This window comes from Anopheles bellator, chromosome 2 (assembly GCF_943735745.2).
Source record: "Anopheles bellator chromosome 2, idAnoBellAS_SP24_06.2, whole genome shotgun sequence".
NCBI classification, from domain to species: Eukaryota; Metazoa; Arthropoda; class Insecta; order Diptera; family Culicidae; genus Anopheles; species Anopheles bellator.
In genome coordinates this window covers 82,647,355-82,670,280 of record NC_071286.1, presented here as the reverse complement: position 1 = coordinate 82,670,280, position 22,926 = coordinate 82,647,355, and the positions used below count along the sequence as shown (strand labels likewise).

General features: G+C 51.9%; 4 protein-coding genes across 4 annotated transcripts; 1 reads left to right on the top strand and 3 right to left on the bottom strand.

The window, feature by feature from the left end:
- Window positions 1-640: 640 nt before the first annotated feature.
- LOC131212425 (actin-binding protein IPP) lies at window positions 641-3,864 on the bottom strand. The gene is made up of 5 exons (XM_058206283.1): window positions 3,749-3,864; window positions 2,899-3,665; window positions 1,862-2,834; window positions 1,736-1,796; window positions 641-1,674 (listed from the first exon to the last, which is right to left on the bottom strand). The coding sequence occupies exons 2-5, from the start codon at window positions 3,352-3,354 to the stop codon at window positions 1,284-1,286; spliced, it is 1,881 nt and encodes a 626-aa protein (XP_058062266.1). The 5' UTR covers window positions 3,355-3,665; window positions 3,749-3,864; the 3' UTR covers window positions 641-1,283.
- A 562-nt stretch (window positions 3,865-4,426) lies between these two features.
- Window positions 4,427-6,411, top strand: LOC131208933 (dolichyl-diphosphooligosaccharide--protein glycosyltransferase subunit 1). Its single transcript, XM_058201876.1, has 2 exons — window positions 4,427-5,243; window positions 5,305-6,411. Exons 1-2 carry the CDS (start codon window positions 4,667-4,669, stop codon window positions 6,105-6,107), a joined length of 1,380 nt encoding a protein of 459 aa, XP_058057859.1. The 5' UTR covers window positions 4,427-4,666; the 3' UTR covers window positions 6,108-6,411.
- A 239-nt stretch (window positions 6,412-6,650) lies between these two features.
- Window positions 6,651-16,034, bottom strand: LOC131208197 (uncharacterized). The gene is made up of 10 exons (XM_058200848.1): window positions 15,222-16,034; window positions 13,685-14,199; window positions 13,131-13,585; window positions 12,367-12,554; window positions 8,994-9,657; window positions 8,715-8,913; window positions 8,272-8,629; window positions 7,824-8,200; window positions 7,603-7,749; window positions 6,651-7,528 (listed from the first exon to the last, which is right to left on the bottom strand). The coding sequence occupies exons 1-10, from the start codon at window positions 16,015-16,017 to the stop codon at window positions 7,445-7,447; spliced, it is 3,783 nt and encodes a 1,260-aa protein (XP_058056831.1). The 5' UTR covers window positions 16,018-16,034; the 3' UTR covers window positions 6,651-7,444.
- Window positions 16,035-21,565: 5,531 nt separating this feature from the next.
- On the bottom strand, window positions 21,566-22,776 carry LOC131210334 (replication termination factor 2). The gene is made up of 3 exons (XM_058203566.1): window positions 22,641-22,776; window positions 22,199-22,570; window positions 21,566-22,138 (listed from the first exon to the last, which is right to left on the bottom strand). Exons 1-3 carry the CDS (start codon window positions 22,707-22,709, stop codon window positions 21,647-21,649), a joined length of 933 nt encoding a protein of 310 aa, XP_058059549.1. The 5' UTR covers window positions 22,710-22,776; the 3' UTR covers window positions 21,566-21,646.
- Between the last annotated feature and the right edge of the window lie 150 nt (window positions 22,777-22,926).

Below are 22,926 nucleotides of genomic sequence, written 5' to 3'. Positions count from 1 at the left end.
AGTCCGAATCCTATTTCGAACCACGTTTTTATGCACCCGTGTGATGTGTGTCCAGTGTGATCGTGGAACGGAGAAAAGTCTGCGGAAGGAAGGTGTTGCAATAATGGGACGCGGTGCAAAAGGTCGCCTTCCGCCGATCACGTCAAAGGACATGGCCGAAATTCAAAACAAGAGGCATCCCCCCCCGTTGATTGACATCTACTTTCGTGCTAGAAGCATATTGACTAAACCCCGAAAAATGCTACAAACAACTATAACGAGTTATCAGATTAAAAGAATACAAAACACAGACAAAATAACGTACGCCCCCCCTTTAATACAAACTGTTGAATCTTCTGAAACATACATAAATGTACAATTAGGAGCAATTGTGGGAAATATTGTGTAGCGCATAAATGACGATGCATTAAGCGAAAAGTAAACGTAGAGACAGGACGTAGCGTGTGAAAACCGGAAAATTCTCTTTTAGTCCTAAGGGCCATTATGGCCGAGCGCATGATAGGGAACACACAGAAAGGCGAGCAGGCGAGTGAATTAAGAGACTAACGCATAATAAAGGCTATATTTATTCAAATGGAAACATGAATAACATGAAAACGCTGGGTCTTGTTCGTTTATTTACATCCGAAACGTACCTCGATCAGCAGCCTTTTCAAGACATAAATAAATGTGATATACGGGAAAAACGAATGTTCACGTTCGGCATTTCTTGTACATTTTTATCGGAAATTAGTATAGAAACGCAAAAAAATCATCGCATCGAATTTGGTATTTTTTTAAATTTCGAGTTCAAAATCGGGCGCGAGCGAGAAGCCATCTCCCATCCGTCTCCCTTCTCAATTCTCTCGTTCCCTTCCCCTGTCCAGAGGGAATGGAGAGAGAACCCACAGAGCGCACGAAATTGGGTGGCCACCAGCGTTCCTCAGGTAATATCAGGAAAACTCTCCTTGTGTCTCGGACACCTGTTTTCCCCCGTACATTTATTTTCCTTTCATTAACGTCTCCAATTAGTTCTGCTCCCGTTTTTGGCATCGTTAAACGCATCTTGCGTCTGCCCGTCTTGGGACGCATCTTGCGTCTGCCCGTCTCCGTGTCTTTGGTTCGATTCGCGATTGTCCATCGAATGGCAAATAGAATATGGTGAACGGTCTATGTTCCAACTCCCCCGCCCCTTTGCCGACTGATGGATGGAAGAAGATATGAAAATACTGTGGCCACTACTACTCCCGTCAATCCAGGCCACGGCATGAAACCTGGACTAGTTCCGTGCCACTCAAAATGGCTTAAACGACGACGGCTCCGGCCTCGGAACGACTGGTGGGCAGATCGGGGCACACCTTCCACTGGTCGGCGATCGGATCGTAGCACTCGAACGAACTGATCGTGATCTGTGCGCGGTAGAAGTTAATCTCACACGGTTGATCTCCACCGGCCACGTACAGTAAGCCATCGGCCGCAGCCACCGCAGGACTGGAGCGACAAACCGTCATCGGCGAAACCACTGACCACTTGTCATCATCGAAGCTGTACCGTTCGACTGTCCGCAGCACCTCCTGCTGGCTGCTGTTGCCACCGACCACGTACAGGTGACGGTCCAGAATGGCCACTCCCATCTGACAGCGGGCCGTCTGCATGCGTGCGAGCTTCGTCCATTCGTTCGTTACGGGATTGTAGCTGGCGAGTGAGAGAAGAAGTGTCATTAAACATGATACGCAGGCACATAGTATGGCCTTACCTAATAAGATCCGTTAAATGTCTCGAATGAGTATTGCATCCACCGACGATGTAAATTAATCCTGCAGTTTTAGAGACAAGAAATAGGGTCACATTTGGTCCTCCCAATCGGTGGCGCTCCTGTTACCTTCAAAACTAACTACACCCATGCTGAACTTCGGTTCCGGCAGATCGCCGACCATGCGCCAGGCTTTCCGCATCGGATCGTAGCACTCGATCGAACCGCCAATGTCCTCGCCGATCCAGCCGCCCATCGCGTACAGCGTGCCGCCGAGCGTGCAAAGGCCGAACTCACAGCGCGGCACATTCATCGGGGCCATCGGTTCCCAGTTGTTGTTCTGCGGATCGTACACCTCGCCGTTCGCCAGTATCTGACTGCCCCGTTCGCCTCCGATCACGTAGACTTTCCCCCCGAGTGCCGCCACGCCGGGCAGTATCCGCCCGATCTCCATCGAGGCTGACTCGGTCCACTCGCGGGCAAAGATGTCGTACTTTATCACCGACTCAAAGATCCAATCCGTTGGCGTCCATCCGGCCGACTGTTCCCGCCGTGAACCACCAATCACGTAGATGCTCTTTTTGGCGCAAACCCGCGGACAAACGCGCAACGGTACGAGCTGTCCACGGCGGGACGTGAGATCGCGGCGCACCGAGCGCAGTGCAATCTTGAGTGAAACGTCCCGACATTCGTCGATCGCCTGATCGATCAGCAACACCGCCACGAGTGCGATGCGAATGTGCGACAGGATCTCGAACACGTACTGCCGGCGCGGGACAACGTCATGCTGGATCCAGCGCAGCGCGGCCCTAAACACCTGATATTCGCTGTCCACGCGCAGCGCTTCGGACGCGATCACCTTTACCAGCAGCGTGTGCGGCACGTCGAGCAGTTCGTCCTCGAGCGCCACCTTTGGAAAGTTGCTGTACACGAAGCTCGAGGCCACTTCGGCCAGCTGGCGGCAGTTGTGTGCTTCGGCGAAGCGCAATATGCCGAGGGCATTCGACGAGTGCAGCTCCCGGCACAGGTACTCGCAGCAACCGTCGACCACTTCCGGAACCTGCAGCATATCGGCAGCCGCTAGCAATTCCTGTACGTTGCTCTGAAAGGGACAGCCAAAGGTTTATAAGAATCTTGCTCTGTCGGCGATCTGCCGTGACCCTTACCTGTTCGATTTCGATTTGGCCGGTGTAGATGAAGCCAATCAATAGCTCCAGGATATCGGCCCGGATCGAGTGCAGCGTCACGGAGCGCTGCTTGCCTTCGCTCAGACCGAGCTCCGGTCGGAACATGGCTTCGAAGTAGGCCGAGCTTGCACTCAGCACCGCCCGATGGGCGTGAATGGTGGTGGTTCCACTGGCCCGGATCTCTACATCACAAAACCGGCCATCCAGTCGCAGCGCGTTGAGGTTTAGCAGCATCTTCTGCGCGTAATGAGGACAGGAAAACCGGGGCTTGCTGGGGGTGCCGTGCCCAGCACCAGCACCGCTACCGGGCATCCCCGCCGGCGAGGGGTCATTGGAAGCGACGACCGCCGGAAGCTGCGCTCCGGATGAAGCCATCGAGCAGATAATATCTCCGCAATCGTTGCCGTTCCCGTTAAAGCTGTTCAGTGGTGGCATCTTCCGTGTGTGCGTCTCTGTTTTGGTAGTTTTTCGCCGAAGGAATTCACTTTTTGCTGCCTTTGGTGACGTTTCTTTGCTCAGCAAACGAGGACCCGAGGAGGACCCAGGCAGCTCTCGAACGGTTTCTTTCGGCTCTGAGATTGGCTGGTAGTAGGCGCTGCCAAAAAACGCTTTTTTGCAAGTGGATTTTTCTCTCCACTTTTCGCTGCAAACTCACTTTCGTCAGCTCACAATTTCCACACTAACTGATGGTGCTGGGTTTTCTGCTCTGTCCTATTCCGACTCTTCTTTGCGATGATATACACGCCCTAATTAACACGGTGGACGGATGATCAACTCTGTGTGCGAGCCCTCGGCGGAGGTCTCAGAAGTCGCGGGGTCTTTTACTTACTCGGGGCTGCTGCACTGCTGCTTAATCAAGGCAACCATCGGCGGGTCTTAATCAACGATCGCCGCCATCGCTGCACGCCTGCACCACTCTTTCACTTGCTTTCGGCAGATTCGGAGATATCAATTGGCAAATGAATTGCTGCTATTGTGCGCTGCCTTTTCCATGATGTGCGTTGTTTTTGCGTCTCTTCCGGGAGAGATGATATCTCTCTCTCCAGAGGCCGCTCTCGGCTCTGTAGTTCACATCACATTTCTTTCTCTCTTCCCTTTTTGTTGCATCAGACGCTCTCGGAGAGAACAAACAACGATACTAATTCGTATACGGAAACAATAGAAAAAAAAAACTTCAAATGCATCCAAAATGCGGAGATGAACGTGGAATGCACGTAAGCCGGTTCTTGATTTTATCCTGTATCGTAATAGAAACAGAAAGATGTAAAATTGGCCGAGGCAATCGCAATTGAAACTTATCGGACTGTGAAGCAACCCTGCCATTCGGATGACAGAAGCGAAACGATACTCTGTTCCTAGAACATCTCACTCTACTAGCAGCGTCCAGTGAACCCCGGCACGTAAACAGCCACCTCGTTTGTTGGATGTTTTCCGGGGAACGGAAGAGAGACACGTCAATATTTTCGGTTGTCAAGCAGGGATTGCGTGTCTGGCCAACGGGTTTCGAGCCGGATTGAAACCGTCGCAAGCGCTAGCGAAGCCGCACCCGCTGCGGGTGATTCAACCGCGACTCAAGTGCCCAACGCAGCCCAAGCGCCCGCTATCGGGTCCATCGACAAGCGAATCGATCCCGGCATTCGCCTCGAAAGTGAGAAGTGAGAAACAAGACTGAACAATCCGAGGCCAGTCCGTGAGTCGTACCCCGTAAATCGTTGTTCCGCCAAAGCAAACTGCTCCACGTAGCTCCATGGCCAAGTTTGTGCTGTTGGTCGTGGGTGCGGCGGCACTGCTCGCCGGTGCCGTGGTGCGTGCCGCCATCGACATGGAGCTGGAAAATAAAGCCGTCGACCGCACGATCGATCTGACCTCTCAGTTGGTGAAAATCTCGTACAAAATCACGCTGGAGCACAAGTCGAAGCTGCCGATAAGCACTTACCTGTTTATCGTACCGGAGGCGGAGCGAGAACGGCTTGCGTTCATTTCGGCCAAAGACTTGGCCAAGAAGGAGCTGAAGCTCACCGAAACGAACACGCCGAAGGGGGTGACGTTTAGCATGACGCTGCCGGCCGGTTCCGCGGCACCCGTCGTTTACATCGACACCGTATTCACGAAGTCCCTGAAGCCGTTCCCGTCGGCAATCGCCCAGAACGAGCGCCAGCTGGTGCAGTACTTTGGCAACGTTTACTTCTACTCTCCGTACAAAACGCTCACCCAGAAGACGACCGTCCATCTGAGTTCGCGAAACGTGGAAAGCTTCACACAGTTCAAACCGAGTTCACAGGCGGACAGTACGATTACCTACGGGCCGTACGACAACGTTGCCGGTAGGTTGAGAGCACGGCCGCCACCTTTCTTTCCATGGCGCTAAAGTTTGTTTGTTTGCAGCGTTCTCCCAAGAACCGATGACCATTCACTTCGAAAACTTCACCCCGTTTCTGACCGTCACACGGCTGGAGCGGACGATCGAGGTTTCGCACTGGGGCAACATCGCCGTGGAGGAAACGATCGACATCCTGCACTCGGGCGCTACGCTGAAGGGTGCCTTCTCGCGCTACGACTATCAGAAGGACACCCGTTCCAATCAGCCCAGCGTCAAGTCGTACAAAACGCTGCTGCCCGCATCGGCCTCCGGTGTCTATTATCGGGACACGAACGGTAACATCTCCACGTCCGCCCTGCGCACGCTGAAGGATGCCGTCGAGTTGGACCTTCGACCACGGTTCCCACTGTTCGGGGGCTGGCAGACGCACTACACGCTCGGCTACAACGTGCCCAGCTTCGAGTATCTGTTCCAGAATGGCGACAACTTTCTGCTGAAGATGCGCGTCATCGATCACATCTTCGACGACATGACGATCGATGAGGTGGTGACGAAGATCATTCTGCCCGAGGGTTCCACCAACATCAAGCTGATCGCGCCGTTCTCCGTGACGCGGCATCCGGACTCACTGCACTACACCTACCTGGACACGTTCGGGCGGCCGGTCATCACGTTTAGCAAGCGCAATTTGGTCGAAAACCACATTAACGACTTCAATCTCAAGTACAACTTTTCCCGCGTGATGATGCTCCAGGAACCGTTGCTGGTGGTGGGCTTCCTGTACGTTCTGTTCGTGTTCGTCATCGTCTGGATGCGGCTGGACTTTTCGATCATCAAGGAAAAGGAGCCGCACCCGCACAGGGACTAAATCGTGTGCAGCGGCGGAGGTTCCCTGGGGACACACTTCGGGGGTTGGCGAGTCACCAACCAATCGTTTCTGTTCTACTTTCATCGATCAACAAACGCCGGTCCCCACGCGGTCCTTATCTCTAATTTTCTGATTTAATTTCATTCTTCCGATGAGGTCGCATCGATTAGTCCACCCGAGCAACGTTTCATGTTGTTCGGTGAATATTCCAACGACCACAGATCGGCTTTACTAGTAGCGTTACTGCACCGTATCTGAACAAAGTGTAGATGAATAAAACCGAAATAAATCGAAACAGTACCGTGATTGGAAGGTTACTAATGTTCGTGTCTTTTTCGTCACTCGTACCGATCACTTGTCCAGTTTGTTGTACCGAAATAGTCCCGGAAGAAACAGCCCGTCACTGTCCTGCTCACTCGATCGTCGATTTGTAACTTTTTCACAAACCTTTTAATTACTTAACTACGTGGTAACGTTACGTGAGGTTGTAATCGCGGTTGTGTTGGCGTGTCGGTTCAAACGATTAGGCACGTTTCAACTGGTTATGGCTAGCATTGTTTATTGAATTTCAATTTTGTCCAAATAACATAATGATTGATGGGTATACTTTCTCGAATGATACGCAGCATGAGTATCGGTTACACAGTTCGTATCGGAGTTTTATTGGTTATCAAACGTTTATGAAATGAAATCACCCATTTACGATCATTTGCCTGCCTGAATTGGTTCGATTGGTTCCTCGATGATGAGTAATTTATTTGATTGCTTTAAAATGCCTTTTGATGGATTAAGGGGTAGCCAAAATGTAAAAAACAAAAGGAATCCATTGCATCGGTTTGAGGCAGGACTGAAGCTTGCTCCCAATCGGGTCAAAGATAGTGAAGAAAATGGGCATTCTTCCTGTTCCCAATAGTGTAAATGAATAATGATGTCCGTTTCTGAATGTTTTTGCCACCAGAAAAAGTGGTGTTAGAAAGTGAGTCACGTTGGCTTCTTGTATAGCTTGGTTCCGATTGAATACAGACACGCGTTCTACCACAGTTCGATATAAAACGGCGACTTTCTCCCGCTAGAACACTCCACTCCGGCACGGAACTCTATTAATTCTGATTCTGATGACATTATTTGCTGTTTTTAAAATTACTCAATTTGATATTATATACTTTTTGCTCGCACGCGTAACTTCTAGTTGATTTGCAGTGACAGTATGTGTGTATGTGTGTTTGTATGTGTGGTCTCCCCTTGTCCTCCTGTCCGTAGTCGGCGAAAATTACCATTAAACTTGTAATAAAACTCACGCACAAAACCTCACAGCGCATACGGACACACGACGCCGATTAACCGAGACTTTCGACGCAGGTCGTGTTCAGCGAGGTGCCCTTCACAACCGTTTTGAATTGCTCCGGAATAGGTTGCTCGACCTGTGTGCCAAGAAATGGGAGCAAAGGAATTATTTTCCATGCAAACGCTAGGCCACCAAATCGCCGATACTCACATAATCACCGGTGCTTCCCTTCGGGATCATCACGTTCATTTCGGACGATTTCGAGCTGACAATCTCGACGTCGAGCGAATCCGCCGATAGATACATCTGGCAACCGTCCGTCTTGTCGACGGAGATCGTCGGCACCTTACCGAGAACCTTTAGGGGGTCGGAAACGGAACCATGTTTAAACCATTAACAACCGCCCCGGGCGCCTGGGGTCCACTACTCACCTGCATCTGCACGCTCTGGCAGTTGACGAACTCGGCCGACGAAACCATCGTGTCGAAGACGAGGGAACACTTTTTGCACGAGTCCATCACCACGCTGTTGATTTTGCCCTTGATCTGCAGCGTGGAGCCCTCGCACCGGAACATGTACACAACGTTGTTCATCTCGGCGTTCTCGACCAGCAGATCGGCGTTGTTCTTCTGGTACTCGATCAGCCACTTCTTGCCGTCGCGCATAAAAGACGGCGCCTTCGCGGTGGCCGGTGCCGCCACCGACTTGGTGCCATTGGTAACGGCCGTGGGGGCCTTATACGGGGCGGGACCCGTTCGGAGACCGGGATTCTTGTGCGTTTGCATTTCGGACGTCACCTTCTTTAAACCTGTCGAAGAAAGCGGACACCCCGCCAGTGTGAGTGGCTTAATTGGAGGGAGCCCTCCGCGCTTCACGAACCTTTCGTTATGTCGGCCCCCTGATTGATTTGGGCAAACAGGGCGCTACGGTCGTCTCCTACGCCGCCCGCGGACATATCGCCCAGCGGCATCATCGGTGGTGGCGGAGGAAGACCGCCGGGTGGTGGTGGCGGAGGAACGGCCGACCCGCCGACAACCGGTTTATCCTTGCCCGACCACACCAGACCGGTCGTGTGGTGTTGCTTGATGAACTGTTGCAGCTCCGTTAGTGTCTGGATCCAGGCGCGAGCCCACTCCACGTGTGTCGCATCCTTTTCCTTCCAGTCCTTCAGCACACGGTTGGTGTAGAACTGGCCGGCATCGTTCATCTCCTTCACATACGGGCCGGGAGTTGGGGCCTAAAGGCGGAGAGCAATGAGATAGCAGCGATAGTGCTTCACAGAACACACCCACGGCCGGTGGGGCCGGTGCGGCGCCACTTACCACACAGACCCATCCCAGCGCGGGAATACTTTCGCTGATCGCGGACAGATGGTTGAAGAACGGTGAGGTACGGTTTTTCTCGCGGAAACTTTGGATGGTCGCAATCTTGTCCGAGGTAGGTTTCAGTAAACTTTGCAAATCGGCGTTCGACGACGGAGCACTCGAGGCCGCGGCCACCTTCAGGAACGCCAACTGGACGCTGCGGGCGAGAATGCAGAGAACAAGGATTACACAGCCTCTGCCGAGCCCGTGGCCGTGGTGCTGTGCGGGCGAACTTACTCGAACGCTTCCTTCACGAACTGGGCTTGCGTGGCGACATCGCCGCCGATTTTGTTGGCAAGCGTCAGGAAGCTGGCGAACGAGCCGAGCATAATATCTTCGTACGCGTTAATACTCATCGTTCTCGGTACTGGGTCCGCCGGCACTACTACGGCACTGTTCTGCGTGGCGAACGATAATACTGCGTTGTCTCGTTGCTCTTGAGCGGTCAAAGGATTAGTATGGTTTAAAAAAGCGGATGAATGAGTATGTATTACAGTGGATAGTTCGGTGGCGGTGGCGCTGCTGCTCCCGTGTGCCTGCAGCCGATCGGTAAACTCGGGGAAGAGGCTACTCTCGAGACTGTCGATCTGCTGGTGCAAGAACGACGCCGAAGGTGGTGGTGTCGAGGGAAGAACCGTCGGTAGATCGCGCTGTTCGGAGGGTTCTTTCGTCAAAAATGCATGCCGGTTCACAACTGCCCTGCGAGTGACCGTGTTCGCCCTGCCGTCGTTGCTCTGGATTGCCGCCTTACCCACAACGCAAGCGTCTTTCAGGATACGCCGAGTTTCTTCCAACTCCCGAGCCGAAACCGTACGCTCTAACCGATCTACAATACGCTCCAGGCGATCGATCAAACACTCTAGCTCACGCGCCGACGAAGGCTTCAGATCCGGATCACAATCTGCGGGAAGGAAACGTGCAGGAAAAAGAGGGCTTCATTAAAATTAAAGTAAATGGCTAGTGGAAAACACGCATGTTAACAAAAGTGTACGAAAAAACGATAGAAAGAGAAATGATATTATTTTGTTAAATGTAACCTTCACGGAACTTGGCTAGTGGAAGTGTCACCAAAAATTGATCAACAGCAATTGGGCGGCGATTTTCTTTACGGCCCCCCTCTCAATTTGCCGCCAAAAATTTCTACCACTGGCCACCGAGCACGCACGCTTGCGTCACACGAGAAGGCCGTTCGCGACCCCCGCGATCTATTCTCGATTTATTCTCTCCGAATCGGTGCCGCTGGCGTTCCCAAAAATACTCATTCGCCACTTTAAAATGGCTTTATGATGACCGTGAACATTCGTGAGTCGACCTTACGATGAAAGACCCCGCAATTTCCACGATTAACTTCTGTTACGTCACCCCGAGCGAAGTGCTGGATGGGCGGGACACTCAAAACACTGGACCAGAGCTACGGAAACCACTTTCCAAACTGACTCAAACGCAACCGACACCGACCCAGACGTCCGCGAGTTGGCGCGCTTTACCTGGATTGGAGCACGTTTTCACATCGTGAATGATCAGCGTACGCCCGAAACAGGCGCTCAACGCTTGACCCATTCAGTGGACACACCAAACCAACAATTCACACACGCGCACAACACGACCCACGCACAACGGGCGCCAGGATGCTGCGTGGGGCCCCCAGGAGCTCCTCCGGCTGGCCGGGCACGAAATTCCCACCCAGCGCCCGGCGCAGAGTCGAGGGTTTTGTGGGAAGTCCCGATCAATATTCCGGTTTCGCCTAACTCAAAATTCGCCAACACTATCGCATGGGTGGTGGCGCTGCAATTGTGGGCAATTAGCAAACTGCTTCGTGACGTTGGCCACCTTTGTCGAGAGTCCGCGGCCGCGGATCCGCAACACCACCGCCGGATGATGATTGTTTTTGGAGAGAGCGCGAAAAGGAAAAGAATAAAAACCAGCACGATCCGGTCGTTCCGAGTCGTGAGAATGAACTTGGAAAACTGGCCACTGGTGTGCTCGTGTGTGTTCCTCCGTCGGGAGAGCGGAAAACTCTGTGCGCGGCCTAGGGTGGCGTACTAAATTTAAAATCGCGTTCAAAACACGGGCGCGACCCGTTTTGGGGGATATCGCCACGACGCGCACGTTACTACTGGGGCCGCTCACTAGGGGCCTGGGCCTAAGGCGAAACCGGCCGCCCGTCAGGAGAGTGAGTAGCGTGTGGGCGCCGCTCGCGATCGCGAGTGAGAGATGCGACCCCATCAACGGGTCCAACAAGTGGTAAGCACAGACGCAGACACACAGAAGACAGCACATTCAATTAATCTGGCCCCACAGAACGGTCGCCATCATTCCGAGAATATCCTCCTTCGCGGAACCCACACTCGCGCCTATGCTAATGTTGACGGCGAATTACGAGACTTTTAACGTAATTAAGATGGTGCGCGGACGAGAGAGGCAGAGAGCGACGTCAACACGGTAAGCGTTCACTGAAACACGCCGACGACCCCATGTGGACCATGTGATTAATAATGTATATATCGAACCTAGATTAACGCGCTCGCGCGCCAGAGAAGGGTTAGCGAGAAAACGAATCATAAATCGCACGGCACGTGACACGACGCCCGGGACACGACGCACGGGCAGGGCAGGGACTCTCATTTAACGGTGCGGCCAACCATCACCGAGGCAACAACGCGAACGATTATTGGGGCCCGCGGCAGATGGGGCTTCCGTCATCAGAATTCAACGGCCGCATCACGCTACGGGGTCCACCGAGATGCGGTCATCGGGGCTTCCATCCGCCGTTACCGTGGGGCCGTTGGTTCTTTCGTGCGAAAAACGCTGCCAACCACTCACGTGATGTTCTATGTGCTCAATCTTGAATCTTGTCCGGTCGTAAAAACGTGAAGCACCAGGCTTCTCCATTGCCAAGGGGGCCGTAGCGCACTGAAGGTAAACGGATTGGGACCGAGTTGCTACTTCGGGCGGTGGTTTCGAAAACGTATTGCATTTTCCAAAAATTCTAATTTGGAACTCAAAAGCAAAGCAATAAACATTCAGCTGCCTCAACGGTGCTGATAAAAATAGCCACAAAATAAGCACTTCCCGGAATTGCAGTTTCGCAATCGTTTGCTATCGACATATTGGCTACCCGCGGAGATAAGATTGGGAATTGCAATCACGCTCCCATATAACGCCCAATAACCGTTCGTTCCGTGCCGGTTGTTGGTGGTTCACGCGCATGTTAAAGGCAGGTTTTGCATTGATCTTGAACAATCCGTAAGTTCCACGAATTTCGACAGCCACCGGTGCGCCGATGCGAATCGAAATAGCTCGACTGTTTGAGAAAAAGCATACACATCGCTGTGGATGGCCACATCCTCTACAGCATTCCGGACCGGATTAGAGGCATCCGGCTCGTGGCTGCAAAACAGGAAACGAACCAAACAAAAAAAGAAGGAAAACATAATGTCACACGAACGAAAAGAGAGTAGAATTAGTATTTGAATATAACAAACGTAAGTACGACAAACGAACGAAGGCAAAGCGGGGTTAAAATGGCCCGTTTAGCAAACAGCAAGGGCAGACAGTTACGGGATAAGGAAAAAGTTTGAGAAATATGTTTATGCTTTGTTATGTATACCCTCCGATTCCTCCGTCTCCTCCGTCTGGACCTTGGCAATTTCGGGCCCGAGCGGATCAAAGCGAACCCGGTGCTCCACGGCGGCATGGGCTGCATTGAGCAGTTCCGAGAAGAACCGATGCCTGCGTAATGCCAGCTCATCGCGCCCGATGGGCGTAGTCGGTGGCTCCATAATGCCACCCTCTTCCCTGGAGGCGTTCGATTGTTTTTTTTTTTGGTTTTCATTTTCGTTTCGCGGTTCGATGTAAGAGGTGTTCGCGCAGCAAGAAAAACGGTCGGTAAGAAATGTTTCTGTAAATTCTTTTATGTTTGGTTTTTGCATGATTGAAACAGGCAAATCAGGGTGAGATAAAAAACACACTTAAACGAATGAACAACCGGCCAAGAAAAAAAACTGACCACTAGTAACGGATGGTAAGCGAATGTAATGCTGAGCAAACTACCGGGCAGCGGAGAAGGAAACTTCTCACCGCCGGACAGAAAATGTAACGAAGCGAAAATGAATCTTCTTTGACTACGCGCGCATGATGATGGTGATTTACAATGATGGGCTTAATGGACTAACATCCCGGGGGGACCGGAAAGAACTCTAAAAACTGCACTCAAAACATAAAACAGTTGCGGTGCTGCGGCAATGAAGATGATGGGCGAATCAGAAAGCGGGTCACTAGAGCGAGAATGGTTGGTGAATTGGTAAGAAGCAAATAAAGTTCGCGGCAACGCGTCATCGACAGGCACTACTGGGGAAACAGGGTGATACCAACATCATGAGTCGATCCTCGGCAAACCAGTCCGGGAGCGCGATCATGCCCGGCAGCGAACCGCGCTTGGTTGCGTACGGCGTACACATGTCGCCCCGCGGCAACCTCGGTGGGATCGAGTCGGAGAACACGGAATCGTCGTCCTCCGGCGGCGGATACTCGGGCGGTGGTATCACCTCGGTGCTCTCGTTGTAGGCCACCTTCTTCTTGACCGACGACTTCGACGACGAGCGGCGCGACAGGCAGCTCTCGCGGAAGGAAACCTGCGTCCGGATGGTCGTGTCGTCACTGTTGACCGACTCCTTCCGGCTACTGCTGTTGTCCGCCTCGATCCCGGACGGGCTGTCCCCGTTGGTGGGCGCCGTTCGCGGGGCCGACTCCGACAGCGTCGACGTGTCGTCGTGTTCGCCGCCGCTCGAATGCTTCGATGAAACCTGAGCCTCGTTGCTGGGCGACAGCTCGTCCGCGGAACCACCGGAACCGGTCGTCCCGGTGCCCGGCAGCGGCGGCGACGGCGGTGTAATCGAGCTCGTGCCATCCTCCTCCAGGGGCTGCACCGCTGCGACGGGCGCCCGTGTCGTTTCAGTCTCGCCGCAGCCCTTCTTCTCGCTCGAAGGGCTCGATTCGTTGTCACTGATTGCGCCATCATCGCCGCTGGCCACCGCACTGCCGTCGCTGCTGCTGCTGAGCGGATTTTCGTCGTCACTTTCCGCCCCCCGGTCGCTTCTCCGTTGGGGCAGTAAATACTTTTCCACATCAATCGTCTCCTCAATCGTGTCCTCGCTGTTGCTCGGTTCACTTTGAAGTCGCTCCATTTTCGCGCCACAACAATCACGCTGTTGCTCCTTTCCATCCGCCATCGGTTCGGGTTCGTCTTCCGGTGGCGCCGCTAAAGAATCAACCGGTGGTGGTGGTGGTGGTAGCGGTGGTTCCGCTGTCTCTTCGCCTTCCAGTGAATCATCGATTGGGTCCGGTCCGGTGGCTCCCGGGAGCAACTGTTCGTCCGATCGCCGTCCTTCGGGTGCGTCGGAGATGAAAGCCCTTCCCGCTGCATCATCCACCGGGGTTTCGTCTATTAAATGGAACACAAAATGTTGTAACAATGTTGTCTGCCGGTGCCGGTCTGTCCGCCCGCCGGCACCGCTCCTGAGTGTTCTGCCATTTTTCTGCCCATCGTTTTGTGATTCGCACGTTTGATCTTTCACGGCCCTTGGACGCCATCGAACCCAATTAGTGGGGTGGCAAAAAGACCGCTTCCAAAGCTCCTGGCAGGACCCGGCCCGGCAGCCCTGAAGATCCTGTGAAAGTTTTGGCACGCAAATGACCGGGACCGCAAACTGCTGCCTGAAACAATCTGCGCCATTTCAAATCCTGCGCGACCGGCGCCGGTGAGAAAGTTGTTTAATGTCGAAAAAAGGTCACATCAGGCTTGGGGTTCGCTAAAAGAAAAACAGCGCGCTCGGGCGGCATTGAAAAACATTGAAACTCGGTCGCCCCGAGTGGAAGTGGAATTCTTTGAATTCTCAGGATGTGTACGTTGCAAGCATTTTTTTACGGTCGAATCTTTCACGCAGATTTACCAGCGGAAGTCAACAAATAAATAAAAGTCAACCGGCGTGGAGGGCAAAGACAGATAAAACACATCCTTTCGGTCACGCTTGAGGTAACTTTTCGGATTGCCTTGCGGTCCGTGTGACCCCGCGAATAGTAGAGTACAATAAATCTAACATTGATCTGCCTTAATTAGTAGAAGACAAAAACAAGATGGCCAAATGGCGATTCGGCGAAACTGAAATCGTTTGCATGCAAATTAGGGGCGTTCGCGGGCAACCGAGAGGGTAAGTATTGCTTCTCCAGCATGACCGCAGCTGCGACACCGGTTCCAATTAGCTCACGGGGCACGGCGAAAGTGACACGGAAGCGTGAGTCAACATGGACACAGACGAGGACATCGAAAAGCACAACAGGCTCGAGGCGTTAGCGGGCGCGCGGACACAAAATGGCATTAGCATGATGGCTGGCTGGCTGGCTGTTGCTGGCACACAGCCTGCCTTCCGGCGGCGGTCCTTGGCAGGCCTTTGATCCTTTTCTTACCGTCCTCCTGGTGCTCCGGGTGTGGCCGCCGGCCCTGCGTCCCGTTGGCGTTATCTTCGTGCGAACGGCACTCATCCGAACTTTCTTTCGGCGGCACGTCGTTGTGAGCCTTGGAATCGGCGGAATCGGCTCGTTCCGGACCGGGCGGATCGGGCAACTTTTGCTTCTCCTCCGCCGCTAGTAGCTCCCCGACGGTGGTCGGAATTTCCTGAGGCGTATTGGTGGCGTCTCCGGTCGAATCGGCATCGGTCGATTCGTTGTGGGCCAGTGGTTGTGCTTCGATCTCCGTCACCACGGCGGACGACGATTGACCCGACGCAAGGTTCGACGGTGTTTTGCTCGCGGGCGACGAGGACGAGGCCGAGGCTGCGTCCAGGTTCAACGATGCTGCCCGCTCGGTATCATTGGGGCCTGGGGCCGCCGGTTCCGTTTCCGCCGGGTGCCGTTTATCGAGAGGGGATTGCGTTCCCGCGGGAGCCCCCTCTGACGTGGGTTCCGCCGGCGATCGGCCCCCGTTCAGGGCGGCCGTCGTCGCAGCCGATCCCCCCGACGACGACGGTGGGTTGTCGGAGTTTTCAATTATTTCTATCTTGATCTCCTCGTCATCCTGCGAAAGGTTATCCACCGTCGGTAGGTGGCTGACCGTCGCCGGCGGCGCTTCGTTCGATTTCGGCTGCTTGGTGTGCTGCTCCTCCGACTCCGACTCGGACTCGGCATTCTTATCGCCCTTGCCCGCGGCCAACTTTTCCTTCTGTTTCGGTGACTTGGGATTTACACAGCGGCAGCAGGAAAACATTTTGCCGTCCCTGGGAGTTCCGCTTTTTTTGGATTTATTTCCCCCTCCGCTGCTGGCTCGCTCTCCTATTCCGCACTTCCGCTGCTTTGCCGAACACTGAACACTGGTGCTGCGCTCTGGTGATCAACTAACACTCAACCCGTAACAAATAACTGCACAACATCACAATTTATATGGTTCACTGCGTAACGATAACAAACACCACGCGGAGCTCCTTTGGGACGAGGAAGGAAGGAAAAATGCCTAATTGAATCCGTCGAAGGTTACATCGAGTTGTGGGGCGGTCGGAAAACGTGTAAACAACTCGTAGATTAGCGCGGCTTGGCCACCGTGGTCCGTGTGCTCCCTGGACGGTTTAAAAATAAAATCTCCTCACTCGGTGGCCGCTCCATGTGTGTGGGTGCGTGTGGTGGGCCAGTACATTGCACCTGTTTCGGGACTATCGCAGTCCTTGTGTATGCCTCTCTCGCTCTTTCAAACTTGCTCGAAAGGTGTCCACTATGCCCTCCAGATGTCAACCGACCGATGTTTATGACCGCCTCGGAGCCACACCGTCCTTAATCAACCCCGGCCACCCCCGCCCGGACAGACTGACGGACGGAGCTGTGCGGCACAACTCCACGGTGCTTGAGGTGTTCCCGCCGCAACTAAGCTTAACCACCGCCGTAAACAAGCGGAAACTAGGTCACACTATTGTGGTGCACATAAACGACCCCCGCAGCAGATGTGCCGGGATTGCAAGCCGAGAAAGGATACGCGCGGGCCTCCGGGCCTGCGCGAGGACGAGGTCGAGAAATTGTTGCTCCAACTCCATCGGCCGGGGAAAGTGAAAAATGATACAACATCTAATCATATTAGTCAATATTTGATGAGTATTTTTCCATGTCCGCAGGGAATCGGAAGCATAAAAACTTCCTCTCGAAACGGCCGACCATTGGCAGCATCGCGGGAATTAAATATTCAGTGGCCGAATGTTCGCCTGTAATTCTTTGTTTTTTTGTTCGGTTGTGCCCAAAAAGGATGATCGAAGGCCTTCTTTTTTTCGGTATCTGCTATTCGGGGTATTGCCAGGTATTTCTGGTGTTAATACAGGAAACGGTGTCCTCACGGCATACTCTTTGGGCACCCTGGTTAGGCTTTTCGCGAACACGAACAAGTTGCGAACGGGGCGCGGCATTCGGTCCGTCCGGAGAGGTCACGCAATGAAATTGGATTCAAATAGAATCTTTGTCGGGATAGAACCGTCGAGAGCATCGGAACGATTCATTTTCCTAGTGCTAACAAACGGCTGCAACTCATTTGATCACTGATTTCTCAAAAAATGATTATGATTCGATTTGATGATCTAACTTCGAGTCACTTTCGTTTGCACACGGGGCCCCGACTTCAGGTGTCATTAATTACTCTTCGGGGTACGCGGCCTAAACCTCCCAACAGGTTCTGTTGGCTCTCACAACACTCCAATAACATATCCAGGCTCCAGTATGGTTCCTGTTTAAAAATAAATCACAGGAGAAGATCCGACGGCTTGAGCAGGCTCGAAATGAAAGTTTTTGGACGAGAAAATCCCCCAACAGCGTGGCACGAGCGAATGGTTTATGGTTCACCGTGAGGCAGTAAAGGAACTCGGCAGCCCCATCGTACGGGTAACCCAAACGTGGGTAACTGCATAATTGATAACTACGTGATGCTGCTCGAGCGTGCGGCATAAAGGGGACATTGATCTGCACCCCGAAGGCTTCAACAGGAACCTCACGAAACACGAACGGAATAAGAGAGGACCACCACCACCACCGGAAACAGACACACAGACATACTCAACAGTCGCGTAACGGAACCGGGTGTGGCAAAAAAAAGGATGTCCAACGCAATCCACCATCCGGGCACATTTTTATTGTTGGCCGAAAACTGGGGCAGTACGATTGGGGCGCAAAGGCACAGTGGGGAGTGGTTAATGGTTTTTCGAGTGGAAAAATGGCCAATTCAATCGCAAATATGCATATCGACGCACACAAACGGCCACACGCACTCGTCCGAACTTGCACACAGGGCCAGGAGCGTGGTCAGAAGTGGGCGCTTGCAACTGCGCGTGTTACCGATCGACCCGAAACACCAGCCTCGACTGGACGGCGTGTCGGACTGAGCGCGGAGTCTGTGAATCCCGTGGGCCGAAGATAGCGCTCCGGCTCCGGTGTGGAGTTCACACGGGCGCAGTAACGGGAGCCGGAGTTGCCGAACGCCCGTATTCGGTACTCGAGAATTCTCGAACACATTGCCCAACTCGACGGGGCGCGGCGAAAGTTTTCCCCTTCGGGTCGGCCACAGTCGATTTCCAGCTCTCGCGCGCGTGGAAATTGTGCTCCCCACGTGCTGTACACTCTTGGGTAGGCAGCATCATTCCGGAGAGCAGGCCGAACAATCGACACCCGTCAGGCTCGAAGATTCAACTCCGGTTTTCCGGTTCGCCTTGCAGTGCGTTTGATTCATTCATGATCCATCGGACCGTACTCTTTCCACCATTCGATTATTCCACACTTTCGTTGGGACCGCGAACCACTCGGTTTAAAGCGGAACAGTGGCTAAAACGAAACAAGTGGCCTGTTGAAGGAAAAATTTCAAACATGCGAACGGTAAAGAAAATCCAAAAAAATAGTAAACAACTTTTACTACATAACGCCGTCCGGACGACGCGCTCCGGAATACGATACGGAAGATGTGAAGCAGAGCACCGCGAAAAGACACAGTGTCGCAACAATGAAAACAAAGTGCGAAAACGTGCCCCACCGGCGAAGGCGGCCCGATCCGACGATAAACGATTTTCTTCGTGCCTCGTTTCCCCCAGGCAGTGCGCAGACGCCGACGCCGACCGATTTCGAATTTTTCACCTCCCGTGTGTTCAGTTCTGTCTCTCGCGAGCGCGCGATGAGAAAGAAGGACAAAAAAGAGGAAATTCCCAGTCAATCAGAACAAGAACCCAGGAGTGGCACGCGTGGGGTGGACATTATCATTCAGTAAAATTTCATTCTTGAATCTATCTTCCCGATCGACCCAGCAAGGCGAGGAATGGAAGCCGCAGCTTCCCTGTTTTCAGTTGCAATCTTGACAAACATACAAAGTACAATATATATGTGTGTTGAAATGTAAGTGCCTTATGGCCCCCCTATAACTAATTTGAAAGCCCCGTTTAATGGATGCTACTTACGAATGTTGGAACTCTTCCTCGAGCAATACAAATAAAACATTTCGCCCAGTTCTTTGGCAGCCACCGTTTTTTGAGCCATATCCGATCGTACTCCGATCCGATCGACATAATGATCACGATCTTGCACGGATAAGTTTAATTTCTGGGTTTGCCCTGCCCCTTCCAGCAGGCGGCAGGAGGCAAGTCTGCTGCAATGGCGTGCAGTGTGCCGTGTGTGTTACCATGCCAACGCAAAGAAAGTGTTCTCAGCCGTTGCCGAGATAAAGCGATAGGGGGAAAAAAAACACTGACACAACGCTAGTCAGTCGGTCAGCTTGCTCCGTGGGCCGGAACTAGAACTGTTTGCTTCGGAATAATCATGCGTCGGTCGATGAATAAAAGATCAGTTGAAAGAAACGGGCCGAAAAGAAACAATTTAAAGAGTTTTCAGTTAGTGACGTGGGGAGCCAAGAAAACGGCTAGAGAATAACCCTTTAGCAGAGGCTAGCGTGGCAGATCGCAGCAACCATGCTGAGCCGTGCTTCTGTTCATTAAACGAAACGAAATCCACCCAAAACGGTACCGGTTCGGGCAGGGTGATTATGTCCATTTAAGGGAGGGCGCCTTTTGCAACAGCTCTTGAGTGTATGCTCATATATAGAAAAGGGGGCCACCGATCAATGCCACCACACACAACGCCAACCTGGGATAACACCCAGTGTCTTATCGTATGTCACCACCGGCGTGAGCGGGGCCGGTGCTGGTGGTGACGATGATTATGGCGATGATGGGGGCATACGGTAATTCGCTTTCACGCAAATCTGTCAGCCGTGCACGGCGCCGCAGCTGTGAGCCGAATTTATGGAACAACGAATAAGTCCCTTAATGTTGAGAGCCATAAATTCATCAACGATCTCACCGCCGGTCCGACCCGGCTGGGTCATAGTTTCCACTTTCTTTTGGCTCGAAACATTGCGAATGATTTAATGCCGGTGCCGGTGACTCAATCGTACCGAAATACATGGCAATCGCCATCACCCGGCCCATGATCGTAAGGAACTGTCGGTCTTTCCGTGACGTGTGCGCGATGCTTGCGTATTGTGCTTTTTGGGGGTGAAAATGTTTGTTTTTTCACTGAAGAATCTATTTTCATCCAACGCTCGGTGTGCTGCTTCCCTGCTATGACTCTGGCAATCAATCGAATCGATAGATAACATAGAACAGCGACCACCGGGCGTTGATAGCAGCCGGCCATCGGTATGCGTGCGGCCGTAAGGATCGTACCAAAAAAGGTTTTTTTTCTTCGTTTACTTGTGCCAAAATACGCCACAGAACCACCTGCGAATGGCGCAAACACGGCGAATTCTTTTTAATACGGTTCATCGGACCGATCGGAGTTTCGCTCCCAGGAAAATGGATCCTCTTTATGACACACCCATCACCACATTTATGTGTATGGTGGTGTTTCGTTTTCTTTATCTCTGCGCCCTATTCTGCCAGATATGACGAAGTCAGCCGATGATTTCTCTGTGACTCATTTGCAATACAGGTTTACGGGTCGGATTGCTCATCCCCGTGTGCACATACACGATACGAAGCCGCAGCGAATGTCTAATTGTTGCATAGCATCCGGATGCGTTGCGTTTGTTACGGGCTTTTTTCGGTCGTGGGTGAGCGAGCGGCCGGCCGTCAAAACAACAAAAACCTAAGCACCAGCATAGGGCAATGGCCTATCTCCACCCTCCTGCTACGAGCGTTTGCGCACCCGCACGGGGCCCGACGGCCACAACGCACCGAATGTGGGGAAAATGAAGAAACTTTACTTACCGAATGATGGGCTCAGTAGGCGAGGAACAGGATTCTGCTTAAGCGAAGCGGTTTGCTTTCCCGTTGGTCGGTCGGTTTTAGGAACTTCGGACGCGAATCCTTCCAGCTGCACAAACGCACAAACAATAAAAACGATTTTTTGGCGAAGCGGGTGATGACAAAACTAACTACAACGCTCGACAGCTGTCAGTTCAGTCGCCCTATTAAAAAGCTACTACAACTCGACTCCCGCGACCCCTGTGGAAGTTCTCTCACCATTCCTAGCATAAATAGATACACAAATTAATTATGCTTCAGTTTAACGGGGGGGCCACATGAGGCGTGAAAACTAGCTTAAAATTAATTTGTAATGCCAAACCGTTTACACTTCATTTGGCAGGTTTAAAATATAAAAACGAAATGTCAAACGTGTTTACATACGTTACGCAAATAGAAATCGAAGAGTTATGTTGATTTCTGAATATTTTTTCTATTTTTTTTTTAAATTTTGTTGCTATACCAGCAAATAAGAACTTAAATTATCCTCAATGTGGAGTCAAATACGAGTTTATTAATTTGCCCACCAACTATCAATACCAAATACAAGTATCTACTATTATTTTTCTTTAAAACAAAGAAGATTCAGTTGTAGAAAGGATTGTACGTGACCCAGTGAGCACGCTGTTGGTCTTTCTCGCTTTCGTGCGATGTAAACAAAGATTTATACACCGCAGATGCCTTCGGGTCTTTGGCAACGCTGTAATCGTCTTTCGATTTCTTAAACACAGGATCTTCACCAATCTTGTCGCTAATGAGGGCCCGTTTGTTCAACACTTTACTACCGTTGGGTTTACTGCTCCCTTCGCCGTTCGGCTTGGCGACGCTAGATGAAGCTTTCACGGTCGCAACACCTGAACCGCTCGCTACAGCACTCGATGACGTAGAAGATAATTCTCCGGATGTCACAGTTGAGGATGGTACGCTCTCTTTCGATTTGGCCTTCTTTTCCGCCTTGTTTTTCTTATCCAGTTTCAAGCGTGCTTGACGCGCTTCCATTTTGGTGCGCATTAGTTTGATATCTTCTTCGGATCCATTCAGAACAACGATGTCATCGTCTGTGAATGGTGCTTGGCACTAAATATGCACGGGATTAATTAAATGAATTAACATTGAATCGGCATCAGTAATACTTACAACAGAACACGCTTTATCCTTGATTTCTTTGAGAGCTCTTTCAGAAAACACGCACCCACAAGTCCAGAGGGCAACGAACCGAAACTGTCCGCTCATTTCTAGCCCGATCAGTGCACACACGAACGGGGAACTTTTGTCGTCTTTCGTTTCATCGTACGCCGGATTGGGTGTCAGGTTCAGGTTCTTAATGTCCTTCAATGATTTGATGTGCGAGCAAGATTCAGGCATCTTTTCTTTGTCCAGCAGTGCCTCAATAACACTTTGCTTAGAATAGAGTCGACCCAATGCACACATGACGATTGGAAGCTGGAGGCGCAACTGAGTTAACGCGCAGTGTTTCCAACGGAATTGCCTTTCAGAATTCTTGTCTTTCTGTGAAAATGGAAAGAATGGAAAAGTGTTAGCCTGGTGCTGTCTGCGAAGTTCCCATTTACTATCGTACCTGTTCCGGTTTCTTCTTTAATCGCACCAACTCGTCTCGACGAGGAATAGTTCCACCATCACATCCCATGTTAACTGAAGTGAACAGATGGAATTTTCGCAACTGCAACACCGAAAATAGACTGTTTTCGTTCACTGCTGCGTTTTTCTAGAGCGCTTGTTTATTTACAATCAACGAAAGGCATTTGACAGCAAACAGTACCCCATGAGCTAGCGGCTCTCGAAGTGGAGCACAAAACACGAATCCGTAACACATATAGGAAAAGTATTTCATGAGATTTAAATCA

Coding starts and splice junctions, on each gene's coding strand:
- LOC131208197 (XM_058200848.1), bottom strand. CDS start 16,017: ATGTTTTCCTGCTGCCGCTGTGTAAATCCCAAGTCACCGAAACAGAAG. Junction 9,658..12,366: donor GGAGACGGAGGAATCGGAGG/GTATACATAACA, acceptor TCCTTCCCGCAG/ATTGTGATCCGGATCTGAAG. Junction 7,750..7,823: donor GCCAGAGCGTGCAGATGCAG/GTGAGTAGTGGA, acceptor GACCCCCTAAAG/GTTCTCGGTAAGGTGCCGAC.
- LOC131208933 (XM_058201876.1), top strand. CDS start 4,667: ATGGCCAAGTTTGTGCTGTTGGTCGTGGGTGCGGCGGCACTGCTCGCC. Junction 5,244..5,304: donor GCCGTACGACAACGTTGCCG/GTAGGTTGAGAG, acceptor GTTTGTTTGCAG/CGTTCTCCCAAGAACCGATG.
- LOC131212425 (XM_058206283.1), bottom strand. CDS start 3,354: ATGCCACCACTGAACAGCTTTAACGGGAACGGCAACGATTGCGGAGAT. Junction 2,835..2,898: donor GCCAAATCGAAATCGAACAG/GTAAGGGTCACG, acceptor TGTCCCTTTCAG/AGCAACGTACAGGAATTGCT. Junction 1,675..1,735: donor CATTTAACGGATCTTATTAG/GTAAGGCCATAC, acceptor CTCACTCGCCAG/CTACAATCCCGTAACGAACG.
- LOC131210334 (XM_058203566.1), bottom strand. CDS start 22,709: ATGGGATGTGATGGTGGAACTATTCCTCGTCGAGACGAGTTGGTGCGA. Junction 22,571..22,640: donor TAAAGAAGAAACCGGAACAG/GTACGATAGTAA, acceptor CCATTTTCACAG/AAAGACAAGAATTCTGAAAG. Junction 22,139..22,198: donor AGGATAAAGCGTGTTCTGTT/GTAAGTATTACT, acceptor GTGCATATTTAG/TGCCAAGCACCATTCACAGA.